At 36.6% G+C, this 19,728-nt stretch overlaps 1 protein-coding gene across 1 annotated transcript in view; it reads left to right on the top strand.

Annotated features, from left to right (window-relative positions):
* The window catches only part of ITFG1 (integrin alpha FG-GAP repeat containing 1), a 310,112-nt gene that overhangs the window by 8,954 nt on the left and 281,430 nt on the right, over nt 1–19,728 (top strand). The window contains exon 5 of the mRNA XM_059383282.1: nt 1,353–1,427. Coding sequence (XP_059239265.1) covers nt 1,353–1,427 — 75 coding nt within the window. The remainder of the gene's footprint in view (nt 1–1,352; nt 1,428–19,728) is intronic.

Genomic DNA, 19,728 nt, shown 5'->3' with positions numbered 1-19,728 from the left:
TTTGAAACTGATAGAGTCTTACACTCTTGACTATATGATATTTACTTACCATGATGGAGAAAAGAAAAAAATGAAATTCAGGGGACGCTTGGGTGGCTCAGTGGGTTAAAGCTTCTGCCTTCAGCTCAGGTCATGATCCCAGAGTACTGGAATCAAGCCCCAGGTTGGGTTCTCTGCTCAGCAGGGAGCCGGCTTCCCCCCCACACTCTCTTTCTCTGCCTGCCTCCTTTGCTTACTTGTGATCTCTGTCTGTCAAATAAATAAATGAAATCTTTTTTTTTTTTTTTAATGAAATTCAGTATTTTAGAAAGAGGAAGAAATTTGTCTTTTGTTTCAGTAGCTTTCAATGCGTGCATTATGGATGTATGTTGACTGTCTGTAGCCATGTCATTACTCAGAGAATTAAGGTAACTATTTCAGGGTAATACTATTAGCACTTGATTGACAAATATGAATGGTATGAGCTTTTCTCCAGAGATTGAGAAAAACGTCTATATTAAGGAGACACTTACCTTTTTTTAAAGCTCTTCTTTAGTGCTATCATTTATTTCTCAAATACACACATATACTAGATAAAGTGTAATCCAAATTCCCGTCAGGGCTTTTGGTAATGATACAGAGATCATTTGGGGAGCTAAAGCAGTATACAGCCACTTTCTTGTTTCCATTGCTGCCTTTCATTCAGTTATTAAAATAGTAATCATATATCAGTAGGTCAGTGGCCATTTGAAGTCTGAACTGTAAATCCATGGATTGATCATCTTAAAGGCCCTCAGCTTGATTGCTTTCATAGTTGTGTTTTTTTTTTCATTCTTGTTGCAGTACTTAATGAAAGTATGAATGTTTAAACTAACAGGGGATTACTTTTGTGGGCTTTTTCTCCTAAGCCCATCTAACTACATTGGTTGGGTCTGAAATACCTGTTGTCTTCTTACCACTCAGGGATAGGCGAAGTTATGCAGAAACTACAGACAGCCCTAAAATTTCACAACAGAAGTTCATTTCTTGCTTACACTGCCTGTCCAGTGTGGGTCTGTGGTAGGCTCAACTCTGTGCCATCAGTCAGGTGCCAGAGGCCCTATCATCTGTGGGGCCGGACCACATGAAACACATAGTCTTCTCATTGCCACTGCAAGCTGAAAGCATGCTGGATGGTCCAGTAATAAATAATAAACCCTTTTGCCTAGAAATAACACATGTCTTACACGTCTGCTAACATTTTATTCACTACAGTAGAAACTGGTGAGCATTGTGATATCGACCACACCTCCCAAAGGTTATTTTCCTTTTAAAGCTAGAACATGAAAATTTTATGAAATAGCTGCTTAATGTTTTTAATGTTTTCTTTTCAGCTTCAATGGTGATTTAATTCCTGATGTATTTGGTATTACAAATGAATCCAGCCAGCCACAGATACTATTGGGAGGGTGAGTAAATATGATTATAACCATGTGATTAATTGTACTTATTGCTGCTACAGGATCTGTGTGCCTATGTGAACTGATTGCATTAACCATTAGGAGAAAATTCACCTCATTGGAAATCCTTGCTTCTAAAGACTTTTAAAAGGGCATTTGGTCATCAAATAGGCTTTCTCAAACAGTTTGGGATTTGATCTGCAACTGCTCTCTAGGTAGAACTGGCTTAATCATTTATCTTCTTAGAAATTAAAGGTATAAACTTACGTTTCCCCATTTGAATATTGGTTCATTAGATGGTTTTTAAGAAAAATTTAATTAAAAAGATGCCTGCAGTCTTGATTGAATTCTCTACCTTAGTCATGTTTGCTCCAAGACTTTTACTGATAAGCCTGTTCCTTCTCTATTTTATTTGTTCAATGAGCAATCAATATTTGCCTGAGAATGTAAACACTCCTTCTCTGCACTCTGGAAACTTTGTGTTCTTTATCTTTGACAAATATGTGTTCTAGGAGTCTCTTACTACCCATGCATGCCACTCTTTCAAAAAACTTTGGAATCTTGGAATTCAAAGATATAATTCCTCTAGACTTAAATAGAACTGGCCTCCTAACTTTTATAGCAAGTTACTTTTCATGAGATGCCTTTAGCTTGGTTAATTTTTTCTTTGTCTGGTAAGACAGAAATTTAGTTCAGAAATACGGAACATGGGGCACCTGGGTGGTTCAGTCAGTTAAGTGTCTGACTCTTGATTTCAGCTTAGGTCATGATCTCATGAGTAGTGGGATAGAGAGCTACATCAGGCTCCACCATCAGTGGTGAGTCTGCTGGAGAGTCTCCCTCTGCTCCTCCCCCCATTTGCACACACGTGTGCATCCATGCAAGCTCTCTCTCTCTCTTGCTCTCTCTCAAATAATACATCTTTGGAAAATAAAAAGTACAGAACGCATTTACTTGTTTGACTTTCCAGCAAGTGCAATGAACTACCTTTATTAATAATTTGTCTTCCCCAGGTGTTGGGAAATCTAATGAATTTCTTTCCTGTGTTTTGGAAAAGTCATATATTTTTATATTTACCTTTTGAAATGTGATTCACAGCCCGTAGATGAGTAAATTGTCAAAATTTAAGGTATTATATTATGAGAAGAAACTGTCACATTTCCTGTCACTTTTTCTGAGGGTTTTCAATAAGGAATATGGGTATTTTAATGCTGGTGATAGTGATCCTTAAGGGACTTACTGTGAATCTTGAATGACAAACATAGTTTTTCTCCCCAGTATTTGAAAAATATCTGAAAGAGAGACCTGCATTCGAGACCAATTGGTTGGAGATCTTGCTTTGCCTAGTAGCCCTGTCTAGGCAGATACTGAGTGTGGATGGGGTTGGAGGAAGGCACAGGTCACTCCTGCCACTGCCAGTCCTACTTGTTTGCTTTGAGCTGGTACTATTCAGGAAACTATCTTTTTGTTTCCTCTATTTAATGGCATAAAAGGCGGGGGTTGAGGGGGTGCTGGCTGTCTCCTTTGGAAGAGCATGCAACTCTTGATCTTGTGATCATTAGTTCAAGACCCCAGGTTAGGTGTAGAGATTACTTAAATTAATAAAAACTCGGGGCACCTGGTCCCTCAGTTGGCTGAGCCTCTGAATCTTGGTTTTGGCTCAGGTCAGATCTCAGGGTCATGAGGTATGGCTCTGTCCTCACCAAGAATTTGGCTTGAGAGTCTCTCTCTGCCTCTCCCTCTGGCCTTCCCCTGCCACGCTCATCTGTGCACACTCTCTTTCTTAAATAAATATATAAATCTTTAAAAATAAAAACTTAAAAATAAATAAATAAAGGCATACCTGTGATTGAGAACGTGATGGTGAATTCAGGCCTGCTTTATTTTATAAAGTGGAATAATCTCCACTTTAGTCAAAGAAATACTTGGAATACTTTTAATATGTAATTTGACCTTTAGAAATTAAAACTATTGAAACAGCTATCATTATTTCAGAGAGTAAAATTTCTAATATCTTTATGGGTTTTCTACTTAATCTGCAAGAAAACTATTGAGAGTATCATGTGATAGTATCATAGCTTATTGTTCTGAATTTTGCATTAGATTTTTTTCTCTGATGTTTACTGAAAAACAATAGCTTTAAGAACTTCTGCCTAGAGACATATTCACTTTTATTTTTTAGACACTATATTCTGGTATATCTCAGTATACTAGAGTAATATTCTCATTTATACTTTCATTTACAGATTAAACAATAATAGCTAATTGTGTTGTAGTAACAAGTTTGTAAACAAGATTTATTCTGATGCCAGTTTAAAGAATGAAATTATATAAACTGACAGAAAAGAAGTCCTGTCCATAGCATTGCTGGGATAAATATAGCCTAGCAATATCATGATTCCAGACAACAGAAAGCTTAATATATCCCTATGGGAGCAAGCATTAATGTGTGACTAAAATAAGAAAAATGTGTCTAGGCCATATCACTTTTACAAGTTATAGACATATGTACTGGTACATAAGTAAAAAAGCCATCCGCATTGACATTTTGGACTATTCCTGAGACCTTGACTGGCACCCTAGTCTTATTTATCAAGAAACCTAACCTACATTTTGCAACTTAAATGTTGTGCTTTATGGACATGACAGACCCAAGATTATCTTAAATTTAATTAAATTTTACAGAACCTTAATTTTATGGGAAATTTGCAATGGTCTTTAAATAGAGTACTAAATGCTCCCATAGAATTGTGCTGAAAAGCCCACAGCCATAACCCGGTCCAGTGCCAGCATGGAAATAGGAGATTGCCCACAAATAAAACTAGCATGACTGGTTTGGCTGGAGTAAATGTACACATGGTCCGTCTAAGCAGGCAGTGGTAATAGGCAGAAGGATCCTTTTTAATTGGTACAGTGGGGTCTATCTAACAGGGAAAGTAGGGTACTAAATCTACTTGGGTGCCAGAGATATTAGAAGTATGTTAAATGGTCAAAGGTGATGCTTCAGTTTGTGTCTCAACCTCACTTTATAATGACTTGAAATAATGTAACCGTGTGCCCCATTACTTAGAAATAACACCTAGCCATTCAGTGTTAGAGGAGCTTTTGCAGTGATGTAAGATTATCATTAATGAGCATTTTCTATAAAAGGGAATTTGAAACTGATGTTGCATAAGCATTCAGAATATTTAGTATTGAAGTGAAAGCATTTGTACCTGTAATTTTAATCAAAGCCAAATATAATATTGGTCTGTTCAAATTTCTGTGACTCATACTGAGTTCAGACTTATTTCTGGTTCAGACCCAAGTTGTATACTTGGAAATATTAATGTAGGTATGTAATAGATAACTACTTTGACATATACTCCATTTACTCCACAAGTGATTGAGTAAAAATTTTGAATGAATATTAATGGCACTGAAAGCATCCATTTTTAACTGTTAGTTATATGGATGGATATTATTCTCCACTGCCGAAAAAATTATTTATCTACTATTTATTTATTTATTTTTATTTCTGCTATTGACTATAGCTATCATTAAAATGGAACAGAAAATTATATTATTTCAAAATATAGAACCAAAAGTTTTTTTTTAACTTTTTTTTATGTTTAATTAACCAGTGTATGGTACATCATTAGTGTTTGATAATTTTGATAGAGTGTTCAACGATTCAGTAGTTGCATATGACACCCAGTGCTCATCACCACACATGTCCTCCTTAATACTCATTACCCATTTACCCAGTGACCCCAGCTACCTACCCTGCTCCCTTCTGTAACCCTCAGTTTGGTTCCCGGAGTCCAGAGTCTCTCATGATTTGTCTCCTTCTCTGATTTCTTCCCATTCGGTTTTTCCTCCCTTCCCCTGTGGTCCTCCGCTATTCCATATGTTCCACATATGAGTGAAACCATATGATAATTGTCTTTCTCTTCTTGACTTATTTCAGTTAGTATCTTTTATTTAAATGTAGTTAGCTACTCGCAATCCAAGAGGCATAAATCCCTATTTTTCCAGGTAAACTTTTCTTTTCTCACTTCATACCCATAACTGATTTATTTAATCACCCTTCATGTATACTGCTGATTTTGTTGGTTTGCTGATGCAATACAGAAAATGTTGCAAATATGTTTCTTAATGGAATAATGATATGATATTGTGGAACTTAAATCTATTGTTTAGAAAAATATGAAAATTATAGATTTATAACACCAAAGGGACGAAATACTCATCAAAGTAGTTGTTAACTTTGTAATCAGCATTAGTATTCATAATCTTAACAAAAAAGATGGCTTGAGATGATTCATATTTTCTGATATGAAAATACTAGAATTCCTCTATTAGCCTTTTCCCCTCTCACCTTATATACCATTTATATTTGGAACATTGTTATTTAAAGGAATCTATTAGAACTTGAGAAATTAGTTTTTTACTATTATTTCCATAGAAACAACACAACAGTTTTCTAACTTTTCTATATTCCTAAAGAAATTTTCCTATTGTAGATAAATTATTTTATTTTCCCATTGTTTCTCATCTAAACGTTTTTCTTTTCAGAATTAAGCCATAGAAATAGTGAAAAGCTTTAGCAAATGACTGAATTGAATATGATGTAATTATTTCGAATGGCATGTCACTTAAGGATCCCTACTTTTATTTAATTTTTTTAAGTTTTATTTATTTATTTGACTGAGAGAAAGAGAGAGTGAGAGAGGGAACGCAAGCAGGGGGAGTGGGGGAGGGAGAAGTAGACTTCCCACTGAGCAGGGAGCCCATTGTGGGGCTGGGATCATGACCTGAGCTAAAGGCAGATGTTTAATGACTGAGCCACCCAGGTGCCCCGAGGATCTCTAATTTTATTTCCTGGAGTTCCACTAGGACGTTTGAGGGGTTAAATGACCTGCAATTCCCTGGTGATTGATTATACTACTTTTTTATAGGTATTGGTTAGCAGTATTGTATGTAAGTGAATTTTTATTTATTTGTAAGTGAATGAAGGAGCTTCCTAAGAGGTGTAGGTAGAAGCTATAGCTCTCTTCCAGATCCAATTCTAGAAGTTAAACAGCATCACTTGACTTCTGCTGTATTCTATTGGTCAGAACAGATCAAAGAACTAGCAAATATTCAAGGGAAATCTTGGAGGATTATAGAGTCTCCCTATGGATGTGGGCATGGTGGAATTAAAATGCAAAAGAGCATATAGGATGGGAAATAATGTGGCCATCTTTGGAAACACATCACAGTAGTCTATTCATGTACTTTACCATGAATGAAGACCTACCAAGGAATATGCAAACAGATCATTTAGCAAATCACATTTTATAGTACTCCTACCTAAAATTGATGTGCCTGTATGTCCAGTATTTCTGTTTCCTGATACCTGTGTCTCTTAAGATGAAGGTTGGCTGCAAAAGGGAGCATTCTGATCCACAATGAGATATTCTGATTTCAGATGTGGTAGACTAAGGTTGTGGGAGTAATGACAGCTTTTGTTTTAATGACTTTGCCTCTTCTATTCCATAACAGTTGTAAAAAATTTGTTACTGTTCAGAGAAAGCCCTGTGACAGCAGACCAAAAAACATCCGTAATAAACACCGAATTCCTATAGCAGAACTTTAAGCTTTTCATAGTACTTTAGCACTAGAACACAAAATTAACTGGAAAGAAGGTACCTTTCATCCCATTGTAGTTCTGGGTGATGACAATGATTATTATATACGTGACTAGAATGTTCACTAGGACTACGAAACCTATGGATGAAACTTTTACATAATTTCCTTCATATTTGATAAGCATTTTTCTGTCATATAGCTGAAAACTTTTATAAAATCATACCCAAAAAGTTCCATTTAAAGTAAAGGATCTTATTATGTCTTATGGAGTGTTTATTCTCTTTCTCTTATTAATAAAAAATAGGGGCATCTGGGTGGCTCAGTCGGTTAAGTGTCTGCCTTCGACTCAGGTCATGATCTTGGAGTTCCAGAATCAAACTCCACATCAGGCTTCCTGCTTAGCAGGGAGTAAATAAATAAGTAATAAGTAAATAAAGTAATAAGTAAATGAATTAGTAATAAGTAATAAGTAAATAAAATCTTTTTTTAATAAAAATAATAAATAAATAATAAATTTACCTGCTGTTCCTTAGCCAGATATTTTTTTATAGTCTATACCTTTCTCACTTACTATACTCACAGGAAAATTTTCTTTTGTGTAAAGAAGTAAAAAAAAGTTCTCATTTTTATACCCTTTTAAAAAAACATTTTGTACTCGGTTTTTATTGAATTACTTCAAAAGCCAGATATCTGAGATCAATATTCATTCACATTTAATGAAGAATTATTGTCTTTTATCATACTTCTTGTATTATAAGTTATTTTAGCTGTATTGCATTACTGTAAGTTAACTAACAAACAGCATGTTCCTTTACTACCTTCTTTTTTACAAAAATAGATAAATTTTATAAAAACTGTTATTTTAACCTTGACTGCTTTTAGTAATCTACCCCACAATACATATTCTGTACCCTGAGATCATGACCTGAGCCGAAGGCAGAGGCTTAACCCTCTGAGCCACCCAGGCACCCCAAAACCTTGTTCATATTAATTTAAATTAAATTTTTTTTTTAAAGATTTTATTTATTTATTTGACAGGGAGAAATCACAAGTAGATGGAGAGGCAGGCAGAGAGTGAGAGAGGGAAGCAGGCTCCCTGCCAAGCAGAGAGCCCAATGTGGGACTCGATCCCAGGACCTTGAGATCATGACCTGAGCTGAAGGCAGCAGCTTAACCCACTGAGCCACCCAGGCGCCCCCTTTTTTTTTTCTTTCTTTTTTTTTTTTTTTTTTATAAGTAGGGGGAGAGGCAGGGAAAAGAGAGGAGGAAGCAGGGTCCCTGTGGAGCAGAGAGCCCTATGTGGGGCTCGATCCCAAGACCCTGGGATCATGAATGGAGCCATTTTTATGCAATTTTTATGATAATCCTTGAAAGACACATTAACACATATATTTAAATTGAGAAACTGAAGTCAAACTCTGAGAGAAAATGAAATTCATTTGGAGATTGGTTTGACCGTGAGAACTGGCTTTGCTAACTGGATTATAAGGCAGACATTTTTCATACATACAATGAGTTAAATCAGCAGCTCTAATATTATTTTACTTTTATTACAAAAAATTTTAAAGATATGCAAAGGTATAAAGAATGGGATAATTAATTTCCGTATGATGTACCTATCAGCCATCTATACTTAACTTACCAACTCTTCCCAGTCTTGTTTCTTTCATATCTTTCCCCTCATTTTTCTCCTCTGACCCACACTCAATATGTTTTTAGTCTATAAATATTTCAATATGTATCTCTAAAATATCTCTAATAAAGATTTTAAAAATACATAATCAATATAGTTATCATACCTTAACATCCAGGGAGACTTTAATTTAAATTAATATGAACAAGGTTTCGGGGCGCCTGGGTGGCTCAGAGGGTTAAGCCTCTGCCTTCGGCTCAGGTCATGATCTCAGGGTCCTGGGATTGAGTTCCACATCGGGCTCTCTCCTCAGCAGGGAGCCTGCTTCCTCCTCTCTCTCTCTCTCTGCCTGCCCTCTACCTGCTTGTGATCTCTGTCAAATAAATAAATAAAATCTTTAAAAAAAAAAATATGAACAAGGTTTCTTAGCATTTATATCTATAAATGATGAAGGCTACAAATAAAAATATCCTGAATCCTATCTCATTCTGGCAATGTCATGTTATTATAAAAAATAATATATTTTAAAAGTCTGATCATTTCTTCAAAAAAATGAATTTCTAGGGGTGCCTGGTGGCTCAAAGGGTTGAGCCTCTGCCTTCGGCTCAGGTCATAATCCCAGGGTCCTTGGATCAAGCCCTGCATTGGGTGCTCTGCTTGACAGGGAGCCTGCTTCCCCCTCTCTCTCTGCCTGCCTCTCTGCCTACTTGTGATCTTTCTCTCTCTGTCAAATAAATAAATACGATTTTTAAAAAAAATGCATTTCTAATAAAATTTTACATTTCAGTAAATTATCAAATTATTTTCATCAATTGTACACTAAGAGTTAAAATAATTCAACTTCAAAGAGATTTTTTTAAAGATGTTATTTATTTATTTCAGAGAGAGATTGGGAGGGAGAGCACAGAGAGAGAAGCAGACTTTCCACTGAGCAGAAAGCCTGATGCTGGGTTCCATCCCAGGACCCTGACTGAGATCATAACCTGAGCCAAAGGCAGATGCTCAACCAACTGAGCCACCCAGGTGCCTGAAAAGAGATTTCTCTTAATACTTGAATATATATGGTAGTCTGGATGATCCCAGGGTCCTGGGATCAAGCCCTGCATTAGGCCTCCTGCTCATTGGAGAGCCTGCTTCTCCATCTCTTCCCTGCTCATGCTGTCTCTCACTATCTCTGTCCCTATTTCTGTCCCTCTCAAACTTGAATATGTAAACAAAACCAACTTAAATACCAATATTAATTTATATATTAATTTGTAGACATGCATTTCTTTGGAAACATATGATAAAGTAACCACTACAACCAGCAAACAAATTTCAGATGTAAGAATATTGTATATCATGATAAAGTTCTGTAAGAAAAATGTAATATAAGTACAAGGTCATGAAAAAGAGAGAGATATATAAGTAAAAAAGACCTCATTCACGCATATCTTTCTTAAAGTCTACTATAGTTAACATCCAGTGTTTTATTAATTTTAAGTGTACAGTATAATCATTTGACAACTCTTTTTTTTTCTTTTTCTTAATTAACATATAATGTATTATTAGTTTCAGGGTTATGAGTCTGTGATTCATCAGTCTTGCACAATTCACATCATTCAGCATAGCACACACCCTCCCCAATGTCCATCACCCAGCCACCCTGTCTCTCCCACCCCCAACCCCTCCAGCAATCCTCAGTTTTTTCCTGAGATTGAGAGTCTCTTATGGTTTGTCTCCCTCTCTGGTTTCCTCTAGTTTCATTTTTCCCTCCCTTCCCCTATGATCCTCTGTCTTGTTTCTCAAATTCCTCATATCAGTGAGGTCAAATGATACTTGTCTTTCTCTGATTGACTTATTTCACTTAGCATAATACCCTCTGGTTCTATCCATGTCCTTGCAAATGGCAAGATTTCTTTTTCTTGATGGCTGCATAGTATTCCATTGTATATATAATGCATCTTCTTTATCCATCCATCTGTTGATGGACATCTAGGCTCTTTCCATAGTTTGCCTATTGTGGACATTGCTGCTATAAACATTTGGGTGCCCATGCCCCTTCAGATCATTACATTTGTATCTTTAAGGAAAATACCCAGTAGTGCAATTGCTGGGTTGTAGGGTAGCTCTATTTTCAACTTTTTGAGGCACCTCCAACTGTTTTCCAGAGTGGCTGCACCAGCTTGAATTCCCACCAATAATATAGGAGGGTTCCCCTTTCTCCACATACTCGCCAAAAGCTGTTGTTTCCTGACTGGTTAATTTTAGCCATTCTGACTGGTGTGAGGTGGTATCTCACTGTGGTTTTGATTCGTACTTCCTGTTGCCCAGTGATGTTGAGCACTTTTTCATGGTCTCTTGGCCATCTGGATGTCTTCTTTGAAATGTCTATTCATGTCTTCTGCCTATTTCTTGATTGGATTATTTGTTCTTTGGGTGTTTTTAGATTTTGGATATCAGCCCTTTATCTGATAGGTCAGTTGCAAATATCTTTTTCCATTCATTTGGTTGTCTTTTGGTTTTGTTGAATGTTTCCTTTGCTGCACAAAAGCTTTGGATCTTGATGAAGCCCCAGTAGTTCATTTTTTTCCTTGCTTCCTTGCCTTTGATGATGTTTCTAGGAAGAAGTTGCTCTTTGCTGAGGTCGAAGAGGTTGCTACCTGTGTTCTTCTCAAGGATTTTGATGGATTCCTGTCTCACATTGAGGTCTTTCATCCATTTTGAGTCTGGTTTTGTGTGTGGTGTAAAGAAATGGTCCAGTTTCATTCTTCTCCATGAGGCTGTCCAGTTTTCCCAGTGCCATTTGTTGAAGAGACTGTCTTTTTTCTATTGGACATTCTTTCCTGCTTTGTCAAAGATTAGTTGACCGTAGAGTTGAGGTCCATTTCTGGGCTCTCTAGGCCATTCCATTGATTTATGTGTCTGTTTTTGTGCAATACCATGCTGTCTGAATGAGCACAGCTTTGTAACATAGCTTGAAGTCAGGCATTGTGATGCCTCTAGCTTTGGTTTTCTTTATCAACATCCTCCTGGTGATTAGGGATCTTTCCTATTTCCATACAAATTTTAGGATTGTTTGTTCCATTTCTTTGAAAAAGATTGGTGGTATTTTGATAGGGATGCACAGTTCCTTTAGGTAGCATAGACATTTTTAACAAAATTTTTCTTCCAACCCATGAGCATGGAATGTTTTTCCATTTCTTTGTGTCTTCCTCAATTTCTTTCCTGACTACTTTGTAGTTTCCTGAGTACAGATTCTTTGCCTCCTTGGTTAGATGTATTTCTAGCGATCTTGTGATTTTCGGTACAACTGTAAATTGGATTGACTCCTTAATTTCTCTTTCTTCTGTCTTGTTGTTGGTGTATAGAAATGCAACTGATTTCTGTGCATAGATTTTATATCCTGACACTTTACTGAATTCTTCTATGGGTTCTGGCAGTTTTGGAGTGGGGTCTCTTGGGTTTTCCATATAAAGTATCCTGTCATCTACAAAGAGTGAAAGTGGTGGTGGGTATTATTCAGAATAGGTATTAATTCTTCTTTAAATGTTTGGTAGATCTGGCATATTACCAACATCAGTATTGATTAGGTCCCTAGCCTTCGGTACTGCCTCTGGTTCTTTTTTTTTTGTGGTGACTTTTTCCACCTTGTCATTTTATCCAGATAAGAATATATGAATGAGAGAATAAAATACTGAAAGGGTGGCAAAGACCCCAGAAAAATGTGCATTAACCAAATCAGAAGAGACCCCAAATCGCGTGGAGAAGAAAGGGGATAAAGAAGTTCAAAAAAATTAAAAAAAAAAAAAAGATATATATTAGACTGATGAACAGAACAGAGCCACCCACTTGATTTTGGGAGTATTTTGGTCTCTTAGAAGAAACTTCTAAGTTTCTAACTCCTAAGAAACTTCTATCTAATTGTAGCTTTGATCTGTATTTCCCTGATGATCACTGATGTGGAGTAACTTTTCATGCGTCTGTTGGTCATCTGTATATCTTTGGAAATATGTGTGTTCATGTCTTCTGCTCATTTTTAATTGGATTCTTAATTTTGGTGGTGTTGGGTTATATAAGTTCTTTATATAGCTTGCATATTAACCCTTTATGAGCATTGTCACTTGCAAATATCTTCTCCCTTTTAGTAGGTTGTCTTTCAATTTTGTTGATTGTTTCCTTTGCTGGTCAGAAGATTTTTATTTTGATGTAGTCCCAAAAGTTTATTATTGCTTCTGTTTCCCTTGCCTTAAGAGACATATCAAGAAAAATGTTGCTCCAGCCAATGTCAGAGAAATGACTTCCTATGCTCTTTCTAGGATTTTTATGGTTCTGGGTTTCATATGTAGATCCTTAATCCAGTTTTAGTTTACTTTTATGTATGATGTAATTAAGTGTTCTTGTTTCATTCATTTGCATGTTGTCCAGTTTTTCCAACATCATTCGTTGAGACTGTTTTTTCCTCATTGTATATTGTTTCCTATTTTGTCAAAGATTAACCGACCATATGATTGTGCATTCATTTCTGTGTTTTCTATTTGTTTTATTGATCTATGTGTCTGTTTTTGTGCCAGTACCTTACTGTTCTGATCACTGTAGCTTTGTCCCTCCCCGTACCCCTCCAAAAGCCTTAGATTGTTTTTCAGAGTCCACAGTCTCTCATGGTTCATCTCCCCCTCCAATTTTGTAATACAAGTTGAAGTCCAGGATTGTGATGCCTCCAGCCTTGTTTTCCTTTTTCTAGGTTGCTTTGGCTAATTCATGGTCTTCTGTGGTTCCATACAAATTTTAGGATTGTTTGTTCTAACTCTGTGAAAATGTTACTGGTATTTTGATAAGGATTGCATTAAATATGCAGATTGCTTTGGGTAGTATAGACATTTTAACAGTATTTGTGTTTCTGATTCACAAGACTACAGTGTCTTTCCATTTCTCTGTGTTACCCTCAATTTCTTTCATGAATGTTTTATAGTTTTCAGAGTACAGGTCTTTCCCCTCTTTGGTATATTAATTTTGTATGCTGGAACTTTACAGAATTTGTTTATCAGTTCGAGCCATTTTTCAGGTTTTATATACATATATAGTATCATGTCATCTACAAACAGTGAAAGTTTTACTTCTTCCTTGCTGATTTGATTGCCTTTTATTTCTTTTTGTTTGAGTGCTGAGGCTAGGATTTCCAGTACTGTGTTGAATAAAAGCAGTGAGAGTGGACATCCCTGTCTTGTTCCTGACTATAGAGGAAAAGCTCTCAGTTTTTCCCTTTTTAAGACAGTATTAGCTTTGGTTTATTATTTATTATGTTGAGGTATGTTCCCTCTAAACCTACATTGTCCAGAGTTGTCTCGAATGGATGTTGTACTTTGTCAAATACTCTTTCTATATCTATTGAAATGATTATATGATTCTTATCTTTTCTTTTGTTAATGTCATATATCACATTGATTGATTTGTGGATATTGAACCACACTTGCAACCCGGGAATAAATCCCACTTGATCATGATGAATGATTTTTTTTTAATGTCTTGTTGGACTCTGTTTTCTTGTATTTATTATTGAGAATTTTGGCATTTATGTTGATCAAGAATATTGGCCGATAGTTATCTTTATTAGTGGCATTGTTATGGGGTTTCGGTATCAGGGTAATGCTGGCCTCATAGAATGAATTTTGAAATTTTCTTTCCTATTTTTTTTTAATAGTTTGAGAAGAGTAGATATTACCTCTTCTCTAAGTTTTTGGTAGACTTCATCTGTGAAGCCGTCTGGTCCTAGACTTTTGTTTGTTACAGTTTTTTGAGTGGTGATTCAATTTCATTGCTTGTAATCTGTTCAAACTTTTTATTTCTTCCTCATTCAGTTTTAGGGGGTTGTAGACTTCTAGAAATGTATCCATTTCTTCTAGAATGTGTAGTTTGTTGGTATATAATTATTTGTAGTATTCTCTTACAATAGGTTGTATTTCTTTGGTATCAGTTAGTATTTCTTCTCTTTTATTTCTGATTTTGTTTGAGTCCTCTCTCTCTCTCTCTCTTTTCCTCTCTCTCCCCCCCACCTTTTTTCTTGATGAGTCTGCCTAAGGCTTTGTCAATTTTATTGATCTTTAGAACCAGCTCCTGATTTCATTGATATCTTCTGTTGGCTTTTTTAGTTTCTATTTTATTTCTGATCTAATCTTTATTATATTCTTTCTTCTGCTTTTGGGTTTTGTTTGTACTTTTTTAACTCCTTTGGGTATAAGATTAGGTTGTATATTTGAGTTTTTGGTTTTTGTTTGTTTTTTCCTCTTGAGGTAGGGCCATATTGCTGTAAACTTTACTCTTAGAAAATCTTTGCTGTGTCCTGAAGATTTGGGAGCATTGTGTTTTCATTTTCATTTGTCTTCATGTATTTTTTTAGTAAGGAGGAGCAGAGGGGGTGGGGAGAAAGAATCTTAAGCAGGTGGAGCCTGACACGGCTCAATCTCATAACCCTCAAATCATGACCTGAGCTGAAACCAAAAGTTGGACATTTAACTGACTGAGCCACCCAGGCACTCTGTCTCTGTGTATTTGCTTTTCTCTTTTATTTTTTGGTTGACCCCTTCATTGTTAGTAGCATGTTATTTAAACTTCATGTATTCGTGCTCTTCCTATATTTTTTCTTGTGGTTGATTTCTAATTTCATAGAGTAGTGGTCCGAAAAGATGCATGACTTTTTTTTTCAATTTTTTGAAACTTGTTTCAGTTTGTTGAAACTTGTTTTGTGACCTACCGTGTGATACATTCTGGGGAATGGTCCATGTGCACTTGAAAATAATATGTATTCTGCTGTTTTAGGATGGAATATTTGAATACATCTAGTAAATTCATGTGGTCCAATGTGCAATTAAAAGCCACTGTTTCCTTGTTGATTTTCTCTTTAGATGATCTGTTCATTGATGTAAGTGGGGTGTTAAAGTCCTGTCCTATTATTATATTACTATCAATTAGTCCCTTTATGTTTGTTATTAACTTTTCTATGTACTTGGGTGCCCCCAGGTTGGATGCATAGCTATTTACAATTATATTACCTTGTTAGATTGTTTTCTTTATAATTGTATGGTGTCCTTCTTTGTTTCTTGTTACAGTCTTTGTTTTAAAGTCTATTTTGTAATTCCTCAAGTACAGATCCTTTACCTCTTTTGTTAGGTTTATTCCCAGGTATGTTATGGTTCTTGGTGCTGTAGTAAATGGAATCGATTCTCTAATTTCCCTTTCTGTATTTTCATTGTTAGTGTAGAAGAAAGCCACTGATTTCTGTAGATTGATTTTGTATCCTGCCACGTTGCTGAATTGCTGTATGAGTTCTAGTAGTTTGGGGGTGGAGTCTTTTGGGTTTTCCATATAAAGAATCACGTCATCTGCGAATAGAGAGAATTTGACTTCTTCATTGCCAATTTGGATACCTTTTATTTCTCTTTGTTGTCTGATTGCTGTTGCTAGGACTTCTAATACCATGTTGAACAAGAGTGGTAAAAGTGGGCATCCTTGTCTTGTTCCTGATCTCAACGGGAAGGCTGCAAGCTTTTTCCCATTGAGGATGATATTTGCTGTGGGTCTTTCATAGATAGATTTGATGAAGTTGAGGAATGTTCCCTCTATCCCTGTACTTTGAAGCGTTTTAATCAGGAATGGATGCTGGATTTTGTCAAATGCTTTTTCTGCATCAATTGAGAGGACCATGTGGTTCTTCTCTCTTCTCATATTAATTTGTTGTATCACATTGATTGATTTGCGAGTGTTGAACCATTCTTGTAGCCCAGGGATGAATCCCACCTGGTCATGGTGGATAATCTTTTTAATGTGCTGTTGGATCCTGTTGGCTAGGATCTTGTTTAGAATCTTAGCATCCATATTCATTAGTGATATTGGTCTGAAATTCTCCTTTTTGGTAGGGTCTTTGCCTGGTTTGGGGATCAGGGTAATGCTGGCTTCATAGAAAGAGCCAGGAAGTTTTCCTTCTGCTTCAATTTTTTGAAACAGCTTCAGGAGAATAGGTGTTATTTCTTCTTTGAAAGTTTGGTAGAATTCCCCAGGGAATCCGTCAGGTCCTGGGCTCTTGAAAGAAATTGAAGAAGACACAAAAAGATGGAAGACCTTTCCATGCTCTTGGATCCGAAGAATAAACATTGTTAAAATGTCTATACTGCCTAGAGCAATCTATACTTTTAATGCCATTCCAATCAAAATTCCACCGGTATTCTTCAAAGAGTGGAGCAAATAATCCAAAAATTTGTATGGAATCAGAAGAGACCTCGAATCACTAAGGAAATGTTGAAAAACAAAAATAAAACTGGGGGCATCACATTACCTGATTTCAAGCTTTATTACAAAGCTGTGATCACCAAGACAGCATGTTACTGGCATAAAAACAGACACATAGACCAGTGGAACAGAGTAGAGAGTCCAGATATGGACCCTCAACTCTATGGTCAATTAATCTTCAAGAAAACAGGAAAAAATATGCAGTGGAGAAAAGACAGTCTCTTCAATAAATGGTGCTGGGAAAACTTGACAGCTATATGTAGAAGAATGAAACTTGACCATTCTCTTACACCATACACAAAGATAAACTCAAAATGGATAAAAGACCTCAACGTGAGACAGGAATCCATCAGACTCCTAGAGGAGAACATAGGCAGTAATGTCTTCGATATCAGCCACAGCAACTTCTTTCAAGATATATCTCCAAAGGCAAAGGAAACAAAAGCGAAAATGAACTTTTGGGACTTATCAAAATCAAAAGCTTCTGCACATCAAAGGAAACAGTCAACAAAACAAAGAGGCAACCCACGGAATGGAAGAAGATATTTGCAAATGACAGTACAGACAAAAGGTTGATATCCAGGGTCTATAATCAACTCCTCAAACTCAACACACACGAAACAGGCAAACATCAAAAAATGGGCAGAAGATATAAACAGACACTTCTCCAATCAAGACATACAAATGGCTATCAGACACATGAAAAAATGTTCATCATCACTAGCCCTCAGGAAGATTCAAATTAAAACCACATTGAGATATCACCTTACACCAGTTAGAATGGCCAAAATTAACAAAAAAGGAAACAACATGTGTTGGAGAGGATGTGGAGAAAGGGGAACCCTCTTCCACTGTTGGTAGGAATGCAAGTTGGTGCAGACTCTTTGGAGAACAGTGTGGAGATTCCTCAAGAAATTAAAAATAGAGCTTACCTATGACCCTGCAATTGCACTCCTGGGCATTTACCCCAAAGATACAGATGTCGTGAAAAGAAGGGCCATCTGTACCCCAATGTTTATAGCAGCAATGGCCACGGTCGCCAAACTATGGAAAGAACCAAGATGCCCTTCAGTGGACGAATGGATAAGGAAGATGTGGTCCATATATACTATGGAGTATTATGCCTCCATCAGAAAGGATGAATACCCAACTTTTGTAGCCACATGGACGGGACTGGAAGAGATTATGCTGAGTGAAATAAGTCAAGTAGAGAGAGTCAATTATCATAGGGTTTCACTTATTTGTGGAGCATAGCAAATAGCATGGAGGACAAGGGGTGTTAGAGAGGAGAAGGGAGTTGGGGTAAATTGGAAGGGGAGGTGAATTATGAGAGACTATGGACTCTGAAAAACAATCTGAGGGGCTTGTAGTGGCGGGGGGGGGGGAGTTTGGGGTACCAGGTGGTGGGTATTATAGAGGGCACGGATTGCATGGAGCACTGAGTGTGGTGAAAAAATAATGAATACTGTTTTTCTGAAAATAAATAAATTGGAAAAATCTAAATAAATAAATAAAATATTTAAAGAAAAATAAGTAAAGTCTATTTTGTTCACTATAAGGGTTGCTCCCCTGGCTTTTTTACTTCCATGTGCATCATTAATGCTTCTCCATCCTTTCACTTTCAGTCTGCAGGTCTTAAATGAGTCTCTTGTAGGCACCATAATGGTGGGTCTTATATTATATCTATTCTGTCACCCTGTGTCTTTTGAGTGGAGCATTTAGTCCACTTATATCCAAAGTAATTATTGATAGTTATGTCCTTATTTTATTACTTATTTTGTAACCCTGAGACAGTGAATGAAAGGATTACTCCCAAAAGCTTAGTAGGAGAAAGGAGAGGCCTGGCGGCCAGATGCTCTAGTGGTGAAAGGCCTTGAGCCAAGTTCTGTCTCTGCTTTTATTGTGAGTTAATTAATACACCACGTGCAAGGCAAGGAGTTAGTGAGGTACAGGACCACTACAGATGCCTGCACTTAAGCATTTACTCCCTGGATGAAACCTTTGAGCCATAGTAAGAATCTGGCCACATTTAGCCAAGAAACTTGAGAGGAGGCCCAGTGTTCTTTTGCTTTTCAATGGGCCTCATCCAGGGGGGCATATACAAGTCAGGTTTTATCTGTTCTGGCACTGTGAATCCCCACATTGTTTTATGGTTGTTTGTTGTTCTAATTCTTTTGTTCTCTTTCATGGTTAGTTGGCATTCGATAGTGGTACACTTACATTCCTTTCCCTTTATTTTTTATATATCCATTACTGGTTTTTGATTTGTGGCTACCAACTGGTTTGTCTGTAACATCTTGTGCATATAGTTATCTGTTTTAAGTTGATGATCGCTTAAGTTTGAACCATTCTTTGCTCCTGTCCCCCACCCCCCCACATTTTATGTATATAGTATCATAATTTACAAGCTTCTATTTTGTGAGTCCCTTGATTGATTTTTACAGTATACTTTTTTTTCTGCTCTTGTGTTTCCTACTTTTCTTATTTATTATTTATGTTCTGTCCTTTTCTCATATAGAGTCCCCTTTAAGATTTCTTGTGGGACTGGTCTAATGGTCATGAATTCCTTTGATTTTAATTTGTCTGAGAAACTATTGATCACTCCTTCTATTCTGAATGATAGTCTTTCTACATAGAGTATTTTTTTTTTTAAGATTTTATTTATTTATTTGACACAGAGAGAGAGAGATCACAAGTAGGCAGAGAGACAGGCAGAGAGAGAGGGGGAAGCAGGCTCCCTACTGAGCAGAGAGCCTGATGCAGGGCTCTATCCCAGGACCCTGAGATCATGACCTGAGCCGA

Source organism: Mustela nigripes, chromosome 17, assembly GCF_022355385.1.
Source record: "Mustela nigripes isolate SB6536 chromosome 17, MUSNIG.SB6536, whole genome shotgun sequence".
Classification (NCBI taxonomy): domain Eukaryota; kingdom Metazoa; phylum Chordata; class Mammalia; order Carnivora; family Mustelidae; genus Mustela; species Mustela nigripes.
This window is presented reverse-complemented; position numbering and strand designations above follow the sequence as displayed.